General features: G+C 39.1%; 1 protein-coding gene and 1 long non-coding RNA gene across 5 annotated transcripts in view; one reads left to right on the top strand and one right to left on the bottom strand.

Annotated features, from left to right (window-relative positions):
• The window catches only part of LOC111248146 (gonadotropin-releasing hormone receptor-like), a 51522-nt gene that overhangs the window by 3343 nt on the left and 21431 nt on the right, over positions 1 to 26748 (bottom strand). For 2 of the 4 annotated variants that reach the window (XM_022799969.2, XM_022799970.2), the window contains 4 exons: positions 23066 to 23249; positions 22521 to 22850; positions 19753 to 20039; positions 18221 to 19295 (listed from right to left, as the gene is read on the bottom strand). In XM_022799969.2, coding sequence (XP_022655704.1) covers positions 19269 to 19295; positions 19753 to 20039; positions 22521 to 22850; positions 23066 to 23249 — 828 coding nt within the window. In that variant the 3' untranslated portion in view covers positions 18221 to 19268. Of the gene's footprint in view, positions 1 to 18220; positions 19296 to 19752; positions 20040 to 22520; positions 22851 to 23065; positions 23250 to 26748 lie in introns of those variants that run through there. The other 2 variants (XR_002672420.2, XR_015323892.1) reach the window with 2 other exon arrangements.
• LOC147756874 (uncharacterized) lies at positions 8565 to 12047 on the top strand. Its single transcript, XR_015323873.1, has 3 exons — positions 8565 to 9793; positions 10394 to 10757; positions 11928 to 12047. It is a non-coding gene; the product is annotated as an uncharacterized LOC147756874 (long non-coding RNA).

Below are 26748 nucleotides of genomic sequence, written 5' to 3'. Positions count from 1 at the left end.
CAAGTACCATCGTTATGCCACAAATCTTCGAAAATCGCCCGCTGAGAACATGGTGTAGCTATTGTTTTGCTTAGGGCCATGTGTTCTCTCAGAAACCAGAAGCGCTTTGTGCCTTTCAAGTTCATATTATTTTCCAGCTTACGCATGGGTTCCTTGAGGCTGATGGGAATTGATGCTTTTTCATTCGTCAAAATATAAAAATGGAAAAGTTATAACCATGTTTCTAGCTAAATGTGTTTAAAGTCACGTATCTCATTTGAAAGTGGAGAATTAGGAGTACTAACTCTGCTAAATTATTTAGAATGTTTAGACTTGAAATCGAACTCCTCGAAGATAGATAGAATAAATTTCCGCAAGATAGGGCTTTATTTTAAAATTTTATTACGATAAAGTCAAAAGAATTGTTCAAAAGAATTTGTGCTGTTTGCAGTCAGTATGCATTATCGCATCAAACTGTATGCAAAAGTTGAGCGCGGATCGATAATTGAGTAACCGCAATATCGCCAAAAAGAAAGAACTATGCATTCATTACCAAATAGTTTTAAGGCATTTGAACAAAGCTCGCTACGAAAGAGCTCAGTATTTGGATGCCACACAAATTGGGGCAAAAGGATCTACTCGATAGTGTTTTTTTTCCATCTACGAAACTGTACCAAAATGCAACGAGGTGTTGATCACATGTGACGAAACATAAATCACATACGTAAATAATGTGCAAAGTTATAAAAACAAAAAAATGTACTCCATAATCTGTCGCGAAGCTCAAACTGACGCCAATGACGCAGATGTTATGTGTTTGGTGGGGTTGGAGACTAGGAGTCGCTGCTGTCTAGCAGAACGATTGGCTCGGACCCCTACTATCAACAAATACTAAGTGTGCAACAAGTCACTGAAGAAAATAGATCGGAACTGGTAGGCAGAAAAAAGTGTCGTCCCTCATCATGACAATACCAGACATGTAAGTTTATCTTCAGCTACCCGACGACTTGAATGGAAAATTTCAACGCCTCCGTCATACAGCCCGGACCTTACACTATGAGACGAACGTCTCCTTTTGCCTTTGTCTTTAATTTGGCCTCAGTGATGTTAATTTAGTCTCAATGGAGAAGTGCAAAAATGATTTTTACTCAATTTTTCATCTAGAAGGCGTAGAATTTCGTTTTAATGTTGGGATTATGGTGTTTTACTGAAAATCAAAGAAAATTATCGATCAAAAATGGCACATATTTAGTTCCGTCTTATTTTCGAACAAAAGAAAGTATACTTACTTTAGTTCGGGTTTAAAGATCAATGCGTTTTCTACAGCCTAACATTTCTCAACGGATCGCAGGCACAAGGTAATGTGCGATAAATAACACGTTAGGACTTTTTACCAGCAACGTACGAGAAAAATGTCGACAACAGTTTCTGGGGGCAACTATTAGATGATTTTTCTTACCTTACTAGATGGATTATATGAAAGTTTTAGCAATGATCTCCTAGTTTTATTGTGAAGCTTAATAAAATTCCTACATAACAATATAAAGTAGCTTATTTGAGTTCACTGCTCAGAAGGACCTCTGCCGACAATGCCCAGAATAGTGAGCACGTTACGCATACATATATAGTGCTCCATCTGTCACCGATATTTTTGGTCAGCAAGTTTCTACTAAATGACCCGTAAACAACTATTTACTTTTAGCTGATATAGCCTGAAAGCCAAGACCTTTTTCGAGCTACAAGTTGTACTACTGTTTTCAAAAACATGCCTATCCAACTGTTGAGGTCAACCAATAGCTTGAGAAAGCTAATAACTAGATCAAAATGAAGGTTCTGCTGGCTGCCCTTCGAATGTGACTTATTTATGAGAAGGACGTCTTCCCGACCTTAGATAAATAGCAGTCGAAATATAAGAAGATATATATGTATATACTCTTCGGATTATCCAGTTTATTGTGGATATTTTCAGGCGGCTGTCGTTAGCTTGATCTTACAACAGGTTGAAAGCACTTTGTTATATGGCCGTAGCATGAGTGCTGTCGCCAGACGAAAAATATATGGCTTCGGCCCTCTATGGGAGTCAGACTCTTAGTTCTCATAACATATTCGTGTCTGTCAGTTTTCTTCCTAACAAACATTTTGCCCTAGCACTAGAATTTAGCTGAATTTCGATTGAGATTATTGATATGGATTTGCAGTTAGATTTGATTACCAATTACAGGACCAATTTTCTTTAGGCACCCAATAATAGATCAGAACGCAAAGTGTGTTCTATAAGTAAATGTAGAGCCTTTCTCTTTGTGAGCCACACTCGTTACTGCTATAACATTCAACAATTAATTGTTAGGTAATACTATACCCAAACTCTCATTGACAAGAAAAACATTTAGGTAGTGAAGGAGCTGTCTTGGATTTCGCATTCGATACCCCATCTGTTCCCGAGAGATTGAGATCAAAACAGAAGTAGCTGGGTTGGAAAAAGCAGACGAGTAGTCTCGTGAGTAGGTGACGATGGGAATGTTCCGTTGAACAAGACTAATTCCGTCAAACTTTACGCCACAACCTAAATACTTGAAAACCGTTCCTTATAATACTGAATAGCTACAAATAGTCCGTTTCATTCATCCCCGACTATGGTCTTTTTATTTAGCTCCTGCTGTACTGCATCGCTGTCTTAGCTCTGTAACAATCTGCTTGACTGGCCGTCCTGGCTGGCACATCGGAGCAAGTCGAATAAATGGCCCCAGCTGTCGTTACGGGTGGCGCTGTTTAGCCGGTTTTCTTAATAGGAACTACCGCGAGTATTATAAATGGCTGGCGACGCTGTTCTTGTGAAGACTCGCGTCATAAGAATCCGCGCCTGCCTTCTAGCAGTGATTGACGTCATGACGTGTCATGCACGTTATAGCTTCCCTGTTGCACGTAGCTCGCAGGCAAATGCTATAATGTCCAAAATGTTTTTGAACTCGGGGAATAATGCTGTGTTTGTAAGTCGGTAAAAAGTCTGAGAGGCACTCAAATGAGCGCTATACACGCTTGACAACACTAATGGTTTGTCCTGGCGCGAAGAGAAGGACGACAAAGGGCGATGTGAGCGAACGTCAGCTGGCGACAAAGAGAGCGAAAGATCTGTTTAGTCTGCACGAATATAAAACTTGTCATACGCGAGCTGCAGCCGCGGATAGTATTCTTGAAGCTCGCCAGCAGGTACCCGTTGCCATTCGTATTGGCGCATAGCGTTAAGCTCTACAAAGCAAGCCTTGTCCGATAAAGAGGTAGCCACAATCGGCACGGTGCAACTTAGCGGTAGCGCTGTAGGATAAACGGAACCGTGCGACTTCGTAACAGCCGTCCAGCACGTGATACTCAAATTTGAAATTTTAGGAATTATTGAAGATGGATAGGTGCCTATTAAAGACTCGTCTACTACTACTTCTTGAGATTCATTTGATCATTCAATATAAACGTTCGGGCTGTTTTAATTTACGAAAGTCATGCATCCTGCATTGATTTATCATAAATATATAATAAAGAAGCCTTTCCAATAAAGTAGATAACATAAGAAGCGATGCGAAACGTCTGGAGGATAGCGTGGTAAGTCAGTCTTGCAACACAGAAGCTTGTCAATTTACGAAATAGAAATGAACAGGTATACTTGTCCTCTAAAATGGAAGGATTTAGACCTGACTCCCTTTCCGGGGGCACATTTATAATTAATAACTAAAAATATGTTTGCATTAACATTTTTTGATGCATCAACGCTTTGTGTTAACAAGTAACCAATGTACCTCTAATATGTATTTTATTCTAATAGGATATTCTCAGCGTTTTTAGAAATTTACATATGCTTTTATTATACGTATACTGTTTATAGATATAGGTAACCGTAATTTGCATTGGTTGGACAAGTAGTATAGGAGTTGAAGGCCCTATCGCATTTTGCGGAAGTAATAAAAATGAATCAAGATTCCTCTTCGCAGGTAGAAGCTGATGTCATGGTTGCCACGAATAGTTTGCGCGCACTAGTTAGTACATTACAGGTAACAATTACAGGTGGGTTCTTGATGGAAGTGCCGTAGTCTGCAACTTGATAATATGCAAATACTTGTTTGCACAATAGAAAAAAAAAAACACATTTTACAGGTAATTGGGAACGAGAAAGATTTTTGCTTTAATCTTTTAGTGTAACAAAAGGCAGTCAAATTTCCGATAAGGTTTGACATCTTTCTGAAGCAATACCCGGTACAAAACTCGAAACATCTATTTATAAGCCTGAACATGGACAACTTCTAGGATCTGGTGGGGCCTAAAAAAATCGCTTTACTGTAAGATCCGGAAAAACATCGTAAATGTCGATCGCAGCTTGATTCGCCCCATTAAACTTAGTTGAAAATGGAGATGGAAAGGCTTGCGGACGCCGATTCTATTGAATGACCACACTCTGCTCTATGTATGACCTTTGGTAACCTGAAAAGTCTGGACGGAAGTTATTTTAAGCCTGGTTTATGACCCAGACCTTGTTATATCGGAGTATAATGGCATAAACGATACAGAATAAAAGAAAGAAGTCCAAAAATGAGTCTATCGAGCGACTGCCTCCATGAGTGCTTCGTTTATTATCCGAAGCATCTGTGTAGTAAAATAGTGGACGAAGCCCACAAAAACTCAAGTAAGCGAGGTTAATCTCCTCCCAAAAGTTAGCACAACCTGTAGGGTAAGCTGAAAGAATGAAATTACTCTCCGACCGACCTCATACCTCACGGACGCTACGCGGGCTATGAGTTCTCACCAACCATTACATATAGAATATCCATAGTGGTTTGGCGAATGGAGCTTCATGACGTCCAGTTTTCTACTATTTTTCGAAATACCTAAAGTACCTTTAAAAAGCAGATGAAACAAGGCAAAGAAACATGGGACAATATTCGTCACCATCAGACAACGCTGACGCTAGACCTTGCCCGAAACGAAAAAAGAACATGATGATAAAGACAAAATGATCTTTGTCTGTTGAAAAAGCCGACCGCATTGAGTGCCGAATCGAGAAGGAAATGATTGCAGCGAACGGAAGCACCCTAACATCCGAGAAGCCACTGTGAAGCTTCAAAGGAAGGCTTCGAGGATCGAGAAGCCATAGTGCGCGCTTGACAGGACGCAAGGCAACTTAGCAAGCGGGTCGGTCGCGAAGCATCGAGATGACATCTTTTAAGTGCCTAGCGAAACGGATAAGCAACTCTCGCAGCGACGCCTGGATGAGCGTTGATTGGAAAACAGCATAAAAATCAACAGAAAAGAATAAAGTAAACGCTTTATTGACATCGTATCTTTCACGGATGTTAAGAAGTAATCTTGAATAAAATTATAATAAAATCTAGCCAGTAGTTTAGGTTCGCTAAAATATATATTTTAAACTTTACATTCGGTACTGCCGTTGAGCATGGTGGCACTGCTGTCTTGGCACGAGTTTTGTCTGTGTATTACCTGTTGCTTTTTTAGGCGTTTACTTTAGATTGTCAAATATGGCGAGTGTGTACACTTCGTCACGGGCTGAAAACAGGTAAAAACGCTCAGAACATGGAAGGCCGTCAAATATTATTTACTATTCGACTGATATTAATTGTACCAAACAACATTCTGACACAACCAGTGACTAGATCAGCTAGTAAATGCCTGAAATGTCTTTTTGGTGCGTTATCTAATCAGTACTAAATAAACATGAATGAATTTAAAAAGCTATCGTAATGGTAACAGGCAAAGGACACTTCACCGTTCTACGCACATTGCGGCACCCGGTACGTTCGGAGTTAGCGAACAAGTTTATCTTTTTCTGCAGTAGGCACAGAGACAGGACACTGGAGAAGAAGGGAATTTCACAAAGATGCTATTATCGACGATTCTATTTACTATTTGACGAAATCTCTGGTGGGCACGAGAACTTCGGCACATAACTGCGGCCATTATTGTGCTACCTTTATAACACAATCAATTGTGTGTTGATCGGCTGAGCCAATACTTGCGTTCTTTTGACTAGCAGACGATACGAATATCAAGCTGACGGATAAAGCGCTCTATATATGACAAGTTAATACTAAAAGCGGAAAACGAGAGGGGTTCTCAAAACGTTACTAGTTGAACTTACTCAGCTAAATTACACATTTGGATCGAGTGGATTTATGTTCTGTTTCACTTAATCCTATAGCGCCATACATTTATCAATTCTAATACTGGCTCCGTTAAACTCAGTATGAGCACAAGTAAGCATACGTCCCGTTTAGCTGCTCTTTGACGTATTGCCCACCCAATTTATAAATATCTATTAACGAACTAAATTGAAGACGAGGAAAAATATAGTATGTAGACGCCTAGTTGCGTCTACACGCGTCCGCTATACTTGCCCTATAACGGTAGTGATGGTGTTATCAGTTAGACAATATAAACATACACATGAAGGAAGATTGTTGGCCTGCTCGATAGGATACGAACGCTCTGCCCTAGAATGTAATAAAGTGATCTACCACAGCCTTCTGTGGTAGGATTCACCGCGCGCTTACTCGAAAAATTTTCTCGATTCTGAATACGGAAATATCGCAGAAACGCTTGTAAGCAGCATCAATTTGCATTGAAAACAAAGAGAGAAGTTTGATCTAAAAACATGGCGCTCACCCCATTTCATAGTACCACCCTCGCACTGCCAGATCAGAACCCGAAATTTAAAGCGGATCACTAAAGATATATTCGAAGATCGGAAACTGCTACTATCGAAGAAATGGCGAAAACGTTTAAAAACGAGAGTACAATATTTTACTAAATTGACATAGTAAATGACAAGACCATTAAAACAAACTGTACTTATGTATAGGAAAAACAAATTATGGCTGCTGTGAAATTGCACTTCTAATCTAGTATGCATACGGTAAGGGTCTGGTGTTTTTGTATTAAGGATTCAATCTTGTCTATCCAGACCTTTGCTGAAGATCGCAACAATTTCGTTGGAATTTCCATAACCATGAAAATTATAGGAAATTTGAGAGATTTATCAAAAATAAATACCAGAACAAGTCTTATAGATAAATGTTTATGGTAAATAATTATATTACACTCGTTTTGCCTTGTGTGTAAAGATATTTTACCCCTGCTTATCATATTTTCTTCCTTCTGACGCCTAGTTTAACCGTCCTTACACCCGTCAAACTATATAAGGTGTATCAAGGCGTCCAAAAAGCTTCTTGAACGGACAAATAATCACAGTTGAGTTAACGGTGCCAATTCGTCCTGTTAGTCGTGCATTTAAGTTTATAATTCGAGGAAAAACTTTTCTCTGGGAAACATATGCTTCTTCATTAGCAGAGGTTAGTCCGCAAGAGGTACAACAATACGATATACCTAATTATTGAAATAATAATATGTTTCAATGCAGCGATCCGTGTGTAAGAGGTCTTCGGAATCATCTTCTTTGGTACAGCATCAAAAACTTATTTCTACTAGAATGTCTAGTAACGGAAGGTCTTCTTAGACTTATGTAGAATCTCTCCAACAGGCATATGAAGCGGCATGGTAATTATGCACTATAGCGCCACCGTTTTTGCTAATGATAACGTAGGCTACAGTTAGCAATCGACTTTCTTTTTTTTGTTTGTTTAATGTCCCTAAATGTGTTTCTATTTAGGCATTTCCTATATGCCCCTGATACATACTGTTTAATTTGGCACTTTAAGAATACTGAATATCGGCAGGTGTCATTTTTTGCCTATGTTCACGCAAGTAAAGCATTATAGGACGACGGGGTCAGATATTGCTCCGTTCTCCAACGCTGTAACTGTAAAAGTTCGAAAGATTCATTCCTTGACAATGTTTGAAGTTTTTGCCTACTTACTGATACTCCTATCATCAGTTTTACGTTTGAATCACCTTTTATAACTATTAGTCTATTATCTACAACTTTTTAAGTAGGTCAATAAACATGATAAGTATAATAATAATAATAATAATAAAAAATAAAAATTTATAGAAATTCTGTTTGAAGACCATCGAGGCAAGCACTAGGCAATGTGGAGGTCGCCAGACAAAGCAATATCATAAAATGCCTTATATCGTATCGCCCGAAGCGACCCAGCGATTTCCTTTCCTTCTCTACGTACGGCGTGCCTAGCTCCAATCACCGAATAAACTAAACAGTTTCCTATTCAGCCATATTTTTTTGAGCCAGGTCGCTGCAGTAACTTCTGTGCGCCGAACAGTACGAGCTCTTCACAAATATAGTAGGAGGGAATCTCATATGCTGCAAGCATAAAGACATCACAAGGAAACTTCTATGTATACAAGTTATTCTATTAGATGTGCTTCGCTTCCCTCTTCAGTTGTATCCTCATTCCTTGTGTGAACACCGTAATAAATTCGCCGATTAACAAAACACATAGATTTTCAAAATAGCCATAGACTTTATCGACCCTGAAAAAGCCCAAACTTCTTTCAATAAATACTGATCGCTGTTAACCATCTAGAGAACCATCGGAGCTTTCTTCAAGTGGCCCGGGAAAAGCGAGCCAATCTATCTGATTAAGCTAGCGCAACTTACGCGTAGAATGAGGGATCTCTTGAAAGTCGGAGGACATCTTATAGGTGGCAAAATCTATAGTTCTGTGTGCTGCCCCAATATGAGCAAATATTGCTCTAAATAAACAGAGGCAAGAGGAAGGCCTGGCTTACGGCAGAAAAAGTAATATCAATTAGGATAGTCACAGCATCGAGAACTGTCTGCACTAAAGCAGTCCTTGTATTCGCAAGTATGCTTTCCTACGATTTTCCGGCGGAAAACACAGCGGAACCATATGCAGAGAAAAACACAGATCTGTCCATGGCCTGGACGACAACGATGCAGAAATTACACGAAAAAGTCTCGCAACCAAAAGCAGTAGCTAGACTAGGAAATTGGACCCTCATCCAGGACCTGCGGGTTTCTTATAACAATAACGATGGCGAACTCTCCTACCACTTCACGCAGGTACTTGGTGGACATGAAGCGACGTGACCTGGACAGTTAAAGCGCACCTTTTTGAGTGTGTTGTCATGGTAACCACAAATAATAAGCATGCTGCCGCCCTGTTTCAAATCCCAGAGTTGGCAAAAATGCAACGAAAATAGGAATTATTAATGTTAATAAGTGTCTGCAACGTCATCATGCTGTTTTCTAGGTGTATTGGAGCAGTCTAGATAGTTCTAGCAGGACCCACCAGGGTTAAGCTCCCAGTTGAAATAATTGACGCTATACCTAAAAGAAGTGATTCCAAAGACCTATTTATGTAAAAGAAAACTCGAGATGTCAAAAAACAACAAATGTGGCTGGACACGGTTAGTACCGAATATACGCGGTAAATTTAGAAAGCAGGCAACCTATCATATGCGTATCCTGTGTACATCATATACGAGCCAGCTAAAACAGATGGGTACAGCACGTCGTATTTAAATGTGAAGCCCCTCGAAAAGGGTGTGGACAAGTATTGCGAGGTATACTTTTGACCACTGTTGAGGATGCTGTTGATCATATGCTAGAATCTGTAAAAGGGTAGAGTAAAGGGACGAATTTTTTCAGCGCTATTACACGAAAAGGAAACTTTAAAAAATAGGAGGAAAAGACTTGAAAAGAAGCGTCAAGAGGCAGAAAGGACATTAAAGAAAAAGAAGCACCTCGCAATCAATTATTCAAAACGGTTCCAGGTCTCCGAAATAGTGACGAGAATAATAATAACAATAATAATTTAATGGGTGTTATCATGCGCTAGATGTGAAGAGTACGGTTTCATCTGTCCGCAAATAGGTGGGTCTGGCACTTAAGCCTTACCGAATACATACAATGTTAGCTCCGTATGTCCTATTCGTGCATAAATATATTAGCACATATTTTTCCAAATAAATAGATAAAGAAAAAATTATTTAAGCACTTTAGCTCTGCTTCGTCCATTGAGAAGGAGTGCGGAGTGCACTACCGACCGCTTAGCTGGAATCGCTGATTAGTTTTGTGCCAGCCCGTTATAGACGTAGTTGAACGCATACGGCACATGGGAATATAATGATATCAAGCTCGTCTACCTATGTCGTCGCTTTACTGTTCGGCCATATTGTAAACATAGTAGCATTTGCTAGCAGAATAACAGCGCGTACTGTCAATTTTGTCACTTGAGAGTTCACGTCTAAAATTCAAACAAAAAAAGATTGCTTCGAACATCGCTGTACAACAAAGTCGGTTCGAGCTCGCCCTTTGACTTATAGTTTTCGAAGAACCGTGGAGACCTCGTGAGATACCTTTGGAACTCTAAGAAATATAAAAATACATATACGACTTTAAATTGCACATCATATTTTTACCCTAATTGTTACTTTATCTTATGTGCTATTTTTATCTGGTCCGCATTACAAGGCTGCATGAACGTCAGGTGAAACTGTCAGGGAAGCAAATGCCACACTAATATGACATATGATTTTAGCTACGTGTTGAAACGTGATAAATGATGTGACCCACGCATATATAAAGTGACGGCATCTAACAAGCAAAGTTTGAACCAAGAAGTTTTAGATATCTAAAGTAGGGCTGACAAAGGTGGCGACTGAATGAAATCGATAGCAGAAGGACACAAGAAGGCAAACGAGGCACTTTGCGTACGTTATTTTAAAGACCACGTAACTTCCGTGAATGCTATTGAGCGTTGCATAAGTAGCTCCTTAACAGTGACAAAAGGATTCGAATTAGCGGGTCCAACAACGGCGTTGAAGGTGTTAATCAGGTGAGTTCATGGTTTTTTAGTTCGTCAATCATTTCCTGATAAAAGATGCTTATTGGGATACGAAACTTTCATGAAAGGTAGCCTGGTTCATCTATGCGGAGCCAATTCTCAAACAAATCAACTGCTTTGCCCATGTATTTGCTCACCTAACCGTTCTGAATGTAAACGATTATAAAACATTATTGCAAACCTTCCAGGCATTGAAGCTGGCACATACTGAAACAAGCTGATGCTAACATAACCTGCATGTATGCATATCGATAGGAGGAAACCACCGTAGGACGACTTTTAGCAATTTCTATCAATGCCTTGTAATAGCGCAGTATTAGTGTGTTTGTTTGTTTGCTGAAATTAGGGACACATGTTCGTTTGGGTTCGAAGCTGAGCATATCATAATTTGTTTCATGCTGCGAGTTAGTCGTCCAGGGCAATCCTTACCGGTACTACCAGGCACAAAATTCGGCACGAGTTCTAGCTGAACCAGCATAATGGTTTTTGGTAGGTTCATAATTGCCCCGGTGATGGCTGAGCCGGTAGGAAGAATGGTATCATTCGCCAGTCTTGCGTAAGTCGAATCTAAACATTATCCACAGGGAAGGGTTGTGTTTGAGAGCTGTGTGATTACGTGTACTGCGTGCGCCTCACAGCTCACGCAGTGATGTCCAAAAAAATTCCAGGGCCAGAAATTGTAACGTATTTTAAGTAAGAAAAATGTTTTTAATAGTTCCAGCTATATACCCTTCTTGTGGAGAACGTCAGCTTCGTATATATACCATAAATCAGTCTTACTGTAGGTCCTTTGATAAACTTCCGCCAGCCGCACAACGTTCCGACAGTTTTTGTGACCAAGCGTTCCTGCGTCGGCAACTCATTTACTTCGGAATAATTTCAAAATCATTAATGCTTATTTGCGAAAGGAACAAGCGATTCACTGCGCTTCCTTGCATTAAACGGTCCAATCGCATGACGAGTCAAAACAGAACATCAAATGATCTGCAGAAATTCTCAGTCTTTACGGCGATTTGCAGTTTCAGATTGTCCGACAGCCTTGGTCGACATTGGCGTCCATAGGTAAGCTTGGAGCCTGGGCTATTAATAAATTGCTAATATTCAATAATACCTCATAATAATAGACCACCCCAATCATGTATCTATCTCAATTGTTTTCAGAAGCAATCGAAGATTTGGCGTTTGTCTGAAGATCTTCAGATAAGAGCTTCAGCTGATCACCCAGGTCTGCGCGATCAGCTGGAGTAGCATGGATTGATACCGGTACTGAATAAATAGGACAAATATTGCTGATAAAACGCCTTCCTCTTAGTGCTGCGTTCCATACAAAGCAAGAAATCAGTTTTGCATTTTTTTTTATTTATCATGCCGATACGTGCTCAATTTTTGTCCCAAACCTTAATTTCATTTTTTGGAACGAGCTACTTATGCATATTACCATATGTAATAACCACATAAATAAAACAATGCGTCCTGAGCCGGGCCTATGTGTCTAAGGTTCTGGCTATTTGTGCTGGCAAGACAGAATTAGTTTCCTACAAATCTCAAAATGCTCCTCAAATTGTGACTCTTTTGCTTTCAACATATTCATGATTAAGACCTTATTTTCAATTACGGACATTCTAGATAGAAAGTGTAAATACCGCACAGCTGGTCGGAAAGTAAGAAGAAACTTGCTCTGCAGCTTTCTTGGCTGTGCCTAAGTAAGGCGTATTGGTTCCCGAAAGGATTTCTAATTGCCACCGACGCACTTCATCATCTATTATCTACGTTCTCCAATCATTGTACCGCCGCAAAAACAACGAGTCCGATGCATTCCTCGGCTTTTTTTCCATTGGTTTCGACACTAGAAAGTGTGAACTCAGCTCAAAATTTTAAGTAGTCATCTTCTCACTTTATAGGATTCATACACGACATTTTAGTGACCCGAAAATTCAGCTTACAAATATTGTTTTTGTGCCTGCTTTTTTAATTGAGGCAAGCTGCGATATAATGAACAAGTAAAAGATGGGCCGCAAAGGTTTCCAAATATTACAAGAAAAAAATCATACTTACCATTTCATTGAGAAAAAAACTCCGTTGCCCCTGCATTGCTAGTGTTCTTCGAAATTGAGCCCACTATACAGAACGCTACTTATGCGAGTTTTCAAAATTGATTTCTCGTATTGAACAAACCCGTATCGTAATTGAGTTTTGGGAAGGTCAAACCGGCCGTACAAGTTTTATGTACTGTAAATTATTGCCGTCTTTACTAGTCTAACGTTAATGCGATTATTGCAGGGTGGGATTTCACCACTGCTGATTGCAAACGTAAGGCAATCAACGACTCGGCGATCCGACGTCATCCAAAAAAGTTCAGATAGGAGGTTTACTGAAACAACGCCAAAGAGCGCGATCGACCAAATTTCATCCGTATTTTGTGCTAAATATTAATCGAGGTGAAGAAACATGGTATTTTTACATGCACTAAACCTGAGTGCCTATACCCATGAAACTTGGCTCCGCTTTCATCATAACTCTAAACTCTTCGTCATTCAGCTGCAAAGAGTGTTTTTTTACGAGACCTACTTTCGAGTGCAAAGTTTCTTCCTCAGAATTTTTTTAATCAATGGCTTGTAGTTTTTCTAGTAGTAGAGTCCTCACCGCATAAAAATTTACACGGCAATATGTGTATATAATATCCAATATAAAATCCAGTGTAAAATATCCAAGACCGAATATTTTGGGGTGCTTAATTTTTTTTTGATTTTCCATGGCTTGCTACAGCTCGCCTGCTAAAAGCCCTGATCTCAAAAAGCCTGAGATCTTAAAAAGTACAAGGGCATCTCAAATACAAAACAAAGTGTTGCGGAATATCACACTGTTCTAAAATAGCTTCATCTTGAAATATCCGGTCAATATTTGGCCCGGCCCAAATTTGCCCACATATCGTCTTATTTTAGAGTTCGATTAACGGGTTCTGAAACGAACCCGTTTCGTTTCTATATCACGTGTCCTTACAGTCAACACCTAAAGTGTCAGGGCAAAGAGCAAACGACAAAATGTCCTTTCGTACCTTGTTACTACAGCATTTTTGCTAGATTGAATAATGTATTGAATTTATCTGTATCCAAACATGAATGGTTTGTCCGCTTAGCCTATTGATTCTAGCTTTCGCCTAGTAGGTTGACGTCGGGATAAGTTAATTATTAAGCTACCTAACTATAGGTGTTCAAAAGAAAGGATAAAACTAATAGGTCGTTCACTAGCTGCGTTTAAACGAAAACATGATCCTTCAATAGAGTTGTTTGCATGTACGGTAAAGGACATCATTACTGGTATGCAACTGGAATTTGTTGCAATCACGACCTTAATTCCGAGCCTAAAAGTAACACAAGTCATATTTAAAAATAATTTCGCGGAACTCGTGAGTAACTTCTTGAAGTAAGCCAAAGTGAAACAATACTGGTGCGCATAGACTTGTTGAAGTTCTGCTCAAAAATGCTCTATGTAAAAAAAGCTGCGTACTTAATTTTTCAGCTGATAGGGCCGAAGAGAGCCCAAGGTACACACGAAGGAATATGCAAGTATAAAAGATCACAAGTATTTCTGTACCGAAGTATTGAAACCAGCCAAACAGTTTATTGCATCATTTGGATAAGTTAGCCCCTTCAATCTAATCCCAGTTGTGGATTTTTCGCTTAGCTTTATAAAGGCCTGCACGGGGTTACAATAATGTAGGCCATCGATTTCGAGAAACCAAGGAAGTTTATAATCTCGGTGAAATTTCGTCGAGCTCTAAGGTACTGGGCAATTGCTAATCTTCGCTCGTATCGACACGACTCTATATCTGGCGCGATGGGCTTGTCGTTTGGTTTTAAAAGAACTGGTTTACTTTTAATATCAAGAACAGCTGGTAGACAGATACTGAACACTCTGTATAAACTATTTATAATAATAGTGCAATTGTAATAATAATAATAATAATAATAAAACACTTAATTTAAAAAATCTGGCAAACTATTGAAGATTGCCCGTTAAAATAGAATGTCACGTCCTGATTGCAATACCTTCTTATGCAAAAACGATTTCTGCTTTTAAAGTATCGTTTTATTTTTTCTTGCAGTATAACAATATATTTCTGTTAAAAGGATACGATACTTTATTTGACTAAAAAATCGTATGCTCTAGACTGAATAGTTAACCTATGGTTTTGCAGTCTTCCTATTCAGGTTATGACCCTGCGGCAGAAGGGCAGAGGGACCATCTATGATAGGCAAGAAAGGTTCCTTATGGACTTTCTGTCGTTTTCTCCCAGCTTCTTTGATGCAGTCTATTAAGGCAGCGTAACAACGCACACGTACAAATCATGGACTACAGTCACGGAAAAGCCGAAAAAAATCTTCAAATCAGGCACCGGCCATCCATCACAGTTTGTTGTTTTCCCAGAACCATTAACGCTCTATGGCCCTAACACTGAGGCCCATGTTCAAAGTAAAGAAATAGAGCTGTATATCTATTGGATGGTGAACACAAAGGTAAGATAAATGAAAATAAGTATGCAGACATTCCAGTGCGCTACGGAAATGGAGGCAATTGCCTGTCTGCTTACCGATACGATCCTTGTCTTTCCGAGGTATACGTATCTTGTAGCACCCAGTAGGCAAGAAACGACCCTATCATCGGAATTATGCTTTTTATTCCTGCTCGTCTCGCGACGAAATTTAGAAGCTATGGAAATGTATACAATTCAGCTTGTACTGCTGATTGAATCAGATCGCGAGCTATAGTTAGGGTAACAAATGTTAGAACAAAAGATTAGAACCTGACCATTTTTTAACACATTAAAAAAGATTAGATGTTAACATCATATAATCCGTTTTGGCAAAATCAAGTAAGATCTTAGGTACGAGCCCGAAGTTCTTTTACTTTCAACCGACAGGTAGTCCCTTAGAAGAAGTGATATTACAAAAAATTGTTTAAAAAATAGCTGAATTTATAATGAAAATAACATAGTTATTTCGATATTTTTCTACAATTGCTCACTGACATCGTGCTCCAAAAAATAAAGCAGGCCAATGATAATTATACTATAACACTTCAATATTACTTTGCATGGTCTTCAAGATTTTAACGATTTTATGACGCACAGGTTTACATATACAACGTATAATTTCTAATTTTCTAATATAGAATTCTTGCTTAATAAAGCCTATTAGATTGAAGGTAGTCAGCTGTATTTTGGCATTAGATATCAGTATAAATAGACAACATAAAACAGGTGGTGCAACGTGTGTTTGCGGCAAAACCTATGCTGTCGTGCCTGTTTTGGTCAACTGCGACCTAAACCTTCGGAGTGACACCTTAATTAGAATGGCCTGCCATTGCATCGCTCGGACAGCGCTTCTAACAACCTGGCGTTCTGTTATGAGGTTGTTATAATCAACCGATTATACGTAGACTTGCAACAGGACACAGCTACCAATGACAGGCCAACAATTCACGGTTCTTATTATTAAACGTGCTTAAGCAAATTTCATATAAATGTTTATGTGTAAACAACAAAATATCTGTATGCCTAATGGTTAAGTGTTATTAAAAATATTTTATTCCTCATACTGAATAGATCTTAACGCGGCGAACAATCCAAAAATGACCAACTTTTTGTTTGTCGTAAAAAATGTCACAGGGTGCCAGGACGACAGTAATGATACGTTAAAATGATGAAGGGTTATTTGTTTGTGGTATAGCTTTCCGTAAACCAGAAATTAGACCTATTTTGAATTAGTTTCCAGGATGGTCTATGTTTGCGGGTAACAAAATGTCTGCTGCGGTAAACTGGACAGCTTTCATGTCGTATTGCTTGGGTTCAGTAGAACATGCCTGCTTCCACGACTCATCATCTAACGACAAGAGGACGACCTGGCACGCTTTTAAATAATGAAAACATGTACCATACTAGAATGTCGAAGATGTGAGAATGGATAAAGACATGGATAAAGCACGACCACTTACGTGGGCACACTGGCGCAGTAATTTGAATAGCAGCGTTAAAAAAAACTGTTGCTATATACCGATAATCAGGACCAAGACAAGATACAGAGGAAAACATGGTATTATTACTATTAGTGAAATCAATGGATGCTTGTATGGTTGTGCGTCGAACAAATTCTAATTAAGTCCACCAAGATCCACTCCGGTTAGACTCTTAATAACGGCAATAAAACGTAATGGAATCTATTTTCAGCAGAGTTCAAACGTTTGTTGTGCCTCTCGCTATCGTATAATCGAACGAAGCTTACTTGTTTAATCCGTGTACGTTACGTACGATGCTTCTTGTCTCCTTTCTATTATAGAAAATCTCGATTTACAGATTCTAACTTTTACCAATGGCGCTATTTTTCTTCGATTTATATATATTTGCTTTGTTTTGAAAGGATTGATACAGGAATACGTTAAATCCGGCCTGATGAATGACGTGTGCAAGAGGTGGACGTATCGGAAAGCATATTATCGTTACTCCAGCGTATAGAGATTTCATTTACTTACGAATCCTTTAGGATCTGAATTCCGTGCGCCGTACCTTGACGCCAAAAGAACAATTCGTAGTATTTCTATAGCGATTTCGCCGTTTAGGCACCAAATCGTCCCGCAGGTTTGTAATATATATTTTAATGGCGCTAAACTAATTACAACGTACAGGGTTCTTTAATGGAATTATTATAACCAAAAAAAATTGAACAGGACATTAAAAAAATATGGCATTTTGGTGTTATCTGTGCATCTAAAAAAAGGCCTTTGCAATTACCTTTAAATGCATAGTAGAATTTTAAATAAAAATGATTACCCTTTCACACGCTACCATGAAAAGCAGGCCATCGACCTTACTAACACTTTGAGCTACAATACAGTTTAGTTGATGATTTACAAATATAGGAAATAAAAGGAGCGAAAAACACAAGTTGTTAAATGCACCTCGAGCGAGAAATCTAAATGGGCATGTACTTCGACTCAAGAAAGCGAAGACGCCAGTGCTGCAAAGATCTATATTTTGAAATTGAGTCATTTTTCGTGCTGAGAACCATCCAGGACCGCAACAGGCTGGCTATTCGTCAAAACATTTGCTGATGAGGTGTTTTTAATAATTTCATTGCACACACAAAGCTTAGTAAATACATCCTTCAGTAGAACATTTCCGAGAGTATTCGATCGCGGTGTGGCCCGTATCATCGATATAAAAGGGGAAAAATCCGTTTATAGCATGTAATAGGGCCAATGCTAAACCAAACGATGCAAATTAGTTTCGTATTATAAATCGTTTCAGCGTCGTTCTATAACGAGACATACATTAGAAATAGACAGGACAAAAATAAGGAAAGGCACAATATAACATATAAAGAGACGGTGAACAGTTCAAGTTCTGATTAACTTTACATGTTAGCAAACCTACTATATCTAAAACAACGATACGCCTATCATAGATGAACGTACAGGTTTTCTTTATTGACTCAATCAACACGCAAATATTTGTACCTCATGCATTTTTTGATGTATCCGCCATTTTCTATTTCAAATATTCAGCGGTCCTGTCTATCTGAATGTATTATATATTTGTTATAATATTACATACACTTACTAGATATACAGGCGAAAACCCTTAATTAGATATGGTGTCGAAATAAACCACTTAGATTGTGTCTTTATCTTTGCGATCATAGGAATAACGCCAATACTACCGAAACATTCGGTGCGTCCTCAAACGCAGTGACACCCTCGAAGCAATGGAAAAAGTTTTTTTCTCCAGGGATTCTTCAGGGTATCAAATGATCTAGTTTGCAGAATATGAAGTTTGGTCGTTTTTGGATAGAAGAATAACGTAATCACTGCGAAAAAATTTCCTCTTCTATCGATCTATACGATCATTAGGAAAGAGATAAAAATAGTATAAGGGTATTGTTATATTAGTAATAAGGTTAGGGGACACTTTTGTGGGACTGTTAGCCAAATTGTCATGTGGGTCAAATTTAAGACATCCCATGCTTGATATACTTTAGCTTTCAACTGAATCCATGTTTGGTCTTTGCGGGACATGGCAGTGTCCCTGGAAAGAAAAGAACATTTAGCCGCTAGAGTGTTTAAGGTTTCCATCCAATACGAGTAACTATGCATTTTAACTTTTATTGCTTTTTTACGAAGTTGAAATTTTAATTTCTGCGCTCAGCGCAAATCAAGTACTTAGCGCAGGTTTGGATAGTTATGAGACTTTGGACTTCGTATCGAGCGCATGCTAGAAAAACTGCAGCTTTTTTGCTATTGAAAATTTGGGATGCCAGGTGGCTTGAAGACGATACAGCCTCTTCCAGTCACCATATTTTTTGTATAGTACTAATTATCCGCGTGTACTACCACATAGATTACTGACTTAACTGTTCCGAACATACCTATTATCAAACAAGTAACGATATTGTACACGATATGACATAAGCAATCTGGCATGTTTCCAAGCGCTGTCTAGCTTTGCTCCTAGCTGGCCTCGAGTCGTACCTCCACCTGTGAACGACATAGAAAATTTTTATGCGACGTATTTGACGTACTAAACACGTATTTAATATATTCAATAAGACAACAGTTGAAGAAGGCTTCTCGTATCAGATTATGTTTTATAAACAATTTGTTTATAATTCATTTAATTTAACTATCGGACCGTCAGTGGTTTAAAATGATACATTTTGTGTTTAATATAATAGTAAAACGATTTAAATTTGTACGAAGCAAAGAACATGCTTGATAATTTACCGGCTCTAGAATATAGGATACGTAAATGTGTTTATAAGTTCATTATGTCCTATGTTGAAATATTTTTGCTACGAACGTTTAAGGTAGAACCTTTGCCAACTGCCAATTTGAACCTCGTGGCGTTGTTGTTCGCATCTAGTAACTGTAAAATACGGCCTCGGTTTATCAAATATAGAATATTATAGGCTAGGTGAAAGCGTTTTGACCGTACTTCCATTTTGGGTAGCTCCCCCGGCTCATGCTGCTGGCTCGCGTACACTGGCAATGTATTTGAAGGACTCTTGCTGATGAGATAATGCCTTACGCGTGTATGATGACTCTTTTTTTGATTGCGTCTTCGGCCAAGTGTAGTTGTTGCAACTGAAGGGCTATTAGACGAGGGTTTCCGAAAGGCCGCCGCAGATAAAACTACGGTAGAGTTTCGGAGTTTTGTGGTACGTGGCCTTCTGAGGTGAAAAGCCCCGTAAATTGCCGGATTTATCATCGCCGTTGAACTGCCTAAAACCGGAAACCATAAAAACCGATTTCCATCTAAACTTTACGCTTTTGGATTAGCAAAATTATCTGTACACGGTATATTTGCACAAGTAGATCTGTTCATGGCGTAAGCTTTGATGTTCTGACTGAGCTTCTAGTAACCAGTCAAGTTCCGGAAAGTGTCTTTTCTTTCAGCTATTTATTGCAAATATTGCCAATGTATGTACTTACCACACTAGTGGAGGACTCAGACTAGGCATTTCTAACTATATTACTAAATTCACACTTTTCGCTGCCCTTCGCTTTAGGTCGGTACTTGTTTTAGTATAACTTCGACTCCATGGGGAACCTTTATTTTAACTCAACGCAAAGGTTCTCCATCTGAGTCTCATTTGCTTTCGTTCTTTTAAAGCTTCACAGCCTTCGTTACGTACTCGAATATTGCAGTCCTAAACAGGCCCTCTAGTCTTCTTTCAACTTCGGTTTTTTCTTTTCCAAGAGTCTGCAGTGTTCCAGTGTACGAGTCACATTGTTGCGCATGTCAACGTTGCATGTGATGTCCAAGTCAACGTCGCTTTCCCTCTTTTGTAAAGATACGCTTGGAAACATCTCTGGCTAGTGGGACCTGGGTCAGGCGACGGGAGAGGGGGGGGGGGGGTCACCTTTTAAGAATCCGGCTTGTGACGGTTTTTGGTTTGCAGTATCAGTTTCTTTTTCTAGGTGGTAGACCCTACTGCGACTTTCTACTTTCAAGCATCTTGTCGAGTTTCTACTGCCGTAAGTTTTAACAAACTAAAAGGTGGCAAATTGGTTTAGAGGCGAGAATACCAAATTGCAAAGTCGTAAAAGATATTCGTTTGTGAAACCCACTACTTATAGTACCTAACCTGTAACCTCTTTTATATATAACTTGTATGCGAATTAGGGAGCACAACTCAACATTCTGACTTACTACGCTTTGGAAAATTAACCTTCGGGGTACAAGATTGACTCTTTACGATTTCACAATCTTTTGTAGTTTGTGTCCTAAACAGCCTCACAAGGTAAAGTCTTGTGGGCAATAAGATGCTTGAAAAGAAACAAAGATCAAATTTTGCCAGACGCCACAATTTTATTGGCACTTTTCAGAGGTCTAGTTTGTCCAATTTAGGCTCCGGGACGAATAAATCGAAGCGTTGTGTCAATATAGATGTCTAAATTGTCCAGCTTTTGAAGGGTGCTTCGTCGGACATGTGACAACGGACACGAAGGCATTGGAGTTATGATGTAATCCTATATTAACTAAGCCTACTGGGCTAGCTGGCTGGCTGCCCAAAGAACTACAGATATTTCCGAAAGTCATCTATGTCTGTGTGCAGCGCTTTCTGTTAAGCGCTGCGCATAGACATCGGCTGTCAATCAGATATTGAACCAAACCAATGTAGCGTATAGGGGAAGTCTTTGTCTGGGAGCTGTTCATGGGCATAAACACTTATAAAACACCATGATTTTATGTTCATTCAGGCAAGCAGGCTATTCATTCGATTAGTGCGACCTAGAGTCAGAGCTCGATTTGCCTCTGTATCCAAGAGTATTACAAGACATTGAAGATGTTATCGAGTGCACATTACTATATCATACAACTCACTTATATCTCGACTTTTCCTCTTAGATCACCGTTTTATAAATGTATAGTGTACAACTCTACGCAAGTTTCGTTATTACGATACTTGTACAAGTAATAAGAGCTTTAAGAAGTAAGTATTTAAAAACTCTATTACTAAGTATAATAGCAGATCTTACAATTGATTATAATTGAATTTGATGTGAAAAAATTTTCACTCGCCGAAATTTCGACTGTCAGGGTCCTGATTACGTTGACAACTGCTGTTATCTATTAGTTTAGGAGTTTACATAAAAGATGGGGTTCGTTACCGGGGCAGAAGAACGCACATACGAAAACGATTGCGTCTTCATAATGATAAAATGGATTATTTTAACACTAACTTAATAGTTAACCTACAGCATAGCGCAGCAAGTTGCGATCAGTCTAATTTTCTGAAGATCCACAAAGCTTATGATCATTTTCACATAATTTAGGTATGACATCGGACGCATCGAAGATGCAACACCACATAATAGAAGCCCTAATAAATATATTTGCTGAAACCCAGATGGGCAGGCATTGTGTGTGCCGAGTTGCTCATTCGGTCTCGACAGTAATGTCCGCATTTTAATAGTGCAATAGTCAAAGTGTTGTGACTGACGTGATCGAACGTCTTAGAAAAATCGAAATAAGCCAATCAAATGCGTTTTCTAAACATGCGTTGATCTTGTACGATTTCGATCAGTTGTATTTTCCCTTTCTCTTAAAGTAATGTCGATTTTCATTCGAAGAGAAGTCTTCTCGAAGATAAAAATGTATACACACGACCTACTACAATAAAGACAATGTATTTTTTTTTGTTATTATTACCTACGCGTTGCTCTTGCTCCTTTTCTACGCTATTAAGGTCAACTAACCGAAGAAGAAAATGGCTGATTGTAGCTCTCCTGTGATCTTCTGACCGGGATCAAGATTAAAGATAAATATGACCATCATCGCATAGTATGGCGTCCAGCAGACAATGAATGCCACAACAATGACGACCGTTATCATCAGAGACTTTTTCTTCGCTCTAGCTAGCAGACGGCGCCGAGTTACCTCCATCGGGTGGCTGTTGGCAGTGGTGCCGCATCTCATAGGTCGTATACTTTCAAGCTTTGCCACTGCTGTCGAAAGTGAGGTCCGCTGTTGAGAGCCCGACCGACATAAATTACTATCAAATTCACCGCAATGAAGGGCTGGGAGGTCTGAAATATACAATCGATTTTTGTGAAAATGCTCTTCTGTTTGACCACTTGATTGATGCTCCGCTATTAGCGTATAAAAACCTTATAAATGTTATTACATGTCGACCAGTTGGTGCACGACGTGCGATAGGCTGGTCCCGCAATGATAGTCCCAACGGAAACCGTTGGTGTCTTTTTTACCGGCGTGTCATATCCATCCATGGCACGTTACTCACTGGCAATCGTGCGAAAAGTTGTTCCGTAGGTGATAACCAATGTAGCTAGCGGTAGAACGAACATAAGTAACAAAGATGTGGTCACATACACTTGTTCTTGCCACGGCTCGGTGTAGAAACCATGAGTCACGCATTGATAGAATGGCACGTTAAATGGCCCAATTTCCACTCGGAAAATAATTAACTGGAAAGAAAAAAACCGTCAGATAAACGATTGTTAGAAAGAACATTTTCAGTAGATAACAGTAAGTTACATTATATATTTCTTTGGTCGTCTCGTTTCTGCAACCGCTTGAAGTCGAAAACACGCTAAGTTGATACTAACTTCAACCCTCACTAGCAGCGTCAGCCCTTTGCCACGCGCGACTTTCTTACCCATATGCTAAATAGCGAATCTTTAATAGCGCTTCTTTTATACCGCGCCATATGTAAGATATCCATATTTTGGCCCGTAAAATACACACGGAAATGCACAAATTATTGTAGACCATCCTCATCATCCTTGAGCCACTATCAAACAACCCAGGCAGTTTAAACAAAGGCCCGAATGAGGATCCCTGTAGCCAGTGTTGTTACCATTGTTAACTCTGACTTGAGTAAGTATGTAACTCAGACAACGCAACGTACACGTATGTAAGTGTTAAAATAGCTCCTATTGTTAAGATAAAATTCTGAAACCTGCGGCATTCTCCACAAAATCAAAACTTCGGTGCTCAGGTAGAACGCAGAAGTTAGTGAAAGCTTCGGTAAACTCAAATGCGTTCATTGCGCAACCATGCCCTTCAGGGGCAAGGCGATAGGCAACAGACGTCTGACTAAAGCTATTAACAATTTCCAGTGTTAATTTCAGACCCTATGTCTAAGCATATCTGATGACAAAACAGATTCATCGTTTTTCGTAAATCTATCGATAAGTAGTTGTGTTTGTTTATCAATTTTGCTTTGATACTTTCCTGACGATCTACTGTCTGATTTCGAAGTACCCCTAGCATCTGCATGCTCAGACTGTACCCAATCACATTACTAATTCACACTTAGCAACTCTCGGTTTAGAACGGAACAGGGAGACACGCAAGCGATGTCACGATGAAGACATCACTAAAATTACGTGTCACAAAAATATTCACATAGTATACCGCGTGGAGATAGTTGAAACTCTTAGTAAACGTTTAGAGTGTTTACAAGGTAATGTATGTTAAGATATGATTGTCGGTATTATTTAGTTCTACTCACTGTAGGAATATCTATCATATAACTATAATGTCTGCCGCCAGTTGCCACGGTACTGGCGTGTATGAGAAGTTTTTCTGCAACACTAGATATATATACATCTCTCTCATAGACACAGCGTACTCATCACTATCATCGCTAGTCATAATACACTGCTGAAGGGAATCAATCAGCGAATTAGCAGACTATAAATATCGTTTACGTATGTAGATCTTAGAAATACCGAACACTCTTTGACGGCTACCTTGGTAACTGTTAGTTTCTCATGCGTGTCTTCATTTTGTTCTGATCGCCTCTCTGGCAAAGAAGTTTTTCCTTCATCAGACACTTCACGACTCGTCACAGTTGACTGAGCAGGTTTGTATATTTAATTAGATCGTTACAAAACGAATGATTCTCTTTTCTTTCCGAATAAAGTTATTCTCTGTCAAGATATTAAGACATACCAGACCATCTGACATAAAACATTGATTCCTTAATGCAAAGCACAGCTGAAACATCAGTTGGTGTCTCATAAACAGAGATCGTCCACATTTTATTGATTTGCCCATTGCGGATCAACACAATATGCAGTGCAGTGTAGTATAATAACTTCCAAAAGCTGTTTAAATACACTACTAACGATGACCCGCCATTATTTCAAATATGCTTATGTATTCACTATAGACACTCTATGGATGCGCGAACTTTGAATAACACGCTGAACGTTAGCGACGTGTGTGAACCAGTTACCGTAGTTTGGTTCATCTGAGTAAATGAACCCTGCGATGAGTACTACCAATTAAGAACAATCAAAGCAAAAGCATCCATTTGACGACAGAAAATAAAAATGATTTAGTCTGTATTTCTTTCAATGAATAGGATACGTTGCTTTTTTCGTTAGCAATAGGTGAATACGGACCTAGGCACGACTAACTACAGCTTCCTATAGATTTCTGTGTGCGAAATAGTGTTCTTGGCCCTTGGGCAATCATATAGCTCCGTACATAGAAGAGCTCTTGTATGAACACCTATGCGGCCGTCGATTCGTTCTTTTAAACGCCCCTAACCTAAGATTGAACTGCGTCAAGAGAGAATCTGATTATCACTACTTCGTTTGTTGTTACATCATATAGTTCTGCTAGTAGTAATCTAATGGATCTATAATAACATTAATTCAATTGTGTCAAGTAGATTTGAACACTCATTTGAAAGTATGGGAGCATTTTTTAATGGACATCATCGGCCTTGGGCCTATCCGAGTTCCACTGACGCTATCATTTCACCTGAAATTTAACTTAAAAGGAGGTAACCAGATAAATGTTGGTAAAATCTGAAAAAGAAACCATATCCATTAGAGCTTTTGGGACGCTAGTCTACAAGGGAAAGAAATTATTTTTTATAACCTGCCGTTGTGTAAATTATCTTTCAGTATAATTTGGTCACGTATCACCATGCCAACAATACTATTGGAAATCGTGGTACACCGCTGGTGGTAGATCCAACTTTCAATACCCTTTATGTAAAAGTGGGTATTGTGCGAAGTAGTGGGATGTCAACTGGCATTCGTTTCCTGCGGCCTTATATCCTGATGTTCTTGGACATATTGGCTTCAAATGCCGAACTATGAGACGGCACTCGATCTTATTGCACCGTGGCTTTCAACTCACCATTATTAATGATGGGTCCTGCCAGATAAATGACCCGAAGTGCGAGACATTTCGTTGCTCCAAGCCGCTCATCGGAACTATTTCTTCGAAGTAATTCTATCGAAATAGCTAACACTTCTGGAGTCCAAATGGCCAGTCTTCGAGTAATATGCGCGCCTCCATGCGGCCCTCCCTTCAGTATGCTTCATTTAAATTGCCCTTTATACGCTCCTCCTCGAAATCACTTTGGAGTGGCTTGTCGTAGAGTATTATTATATATCTAGGCCTGTTTGAGGCCGGTTAGGGTCCCGCAATACTTGAATGGATCGTTAGCGATATTCGCTGAATATCTAATTTCGCTGGATGAAAGTTTTATGGCGTACACATGATGAGATCTTAATAAATGTAATTTACCACTACGTTTCTAGTATAGATTTGAAAAAAAACACATTTTATAGTGATTTAATTAGCTAAAAAAGAAAAAAACGTACAGCGCATCCGTTAAACCACAGCTTCAAGAGTAGTTTGTGCAGCATAAAGTTACTTGTAGGCCTCTAAACGCCTTAGTTGTATTATTCAGAGTGGAACTTCAACATTACAATACAGATTGCCCCCGTCACGATAAAGCAACAGAGAGCAAAGTGGTTCAGGTTGAAAATTGGGAGTGAATACGCTTCGCTTCATGCCGAAAATCAGCCGCCTCACGCGGTGCTTAGCGCCAAAAAAAAGCAAATATTTACTATTATTATCATTAGACCGCACTCTTTAAGACAATAAAGCTTAAATAATAATTATAAATAAAAGTTAAAAAAATAATGGTCGTCT

Source organism: Varroa destructor, unplaced genomic scaffold (assembly GCF_002443255.2).
Source record: "Varroa destructor unplaced genomic scaffold, Vdes_3.0 BEIS01000003.1, whole genome shotgun sequence".
Lineage (NCBI taxonomy): Eukaryota > Metazoa > Arthropoda > Arachnida > Mesostigmata > Varroidae > Varroa > Varroa destructor.
The sequence above is the reverse complement of the archived record's forward strand: the minus strand, read 5'-3'. Positions and strand labels throughout refer to the sequence as shown.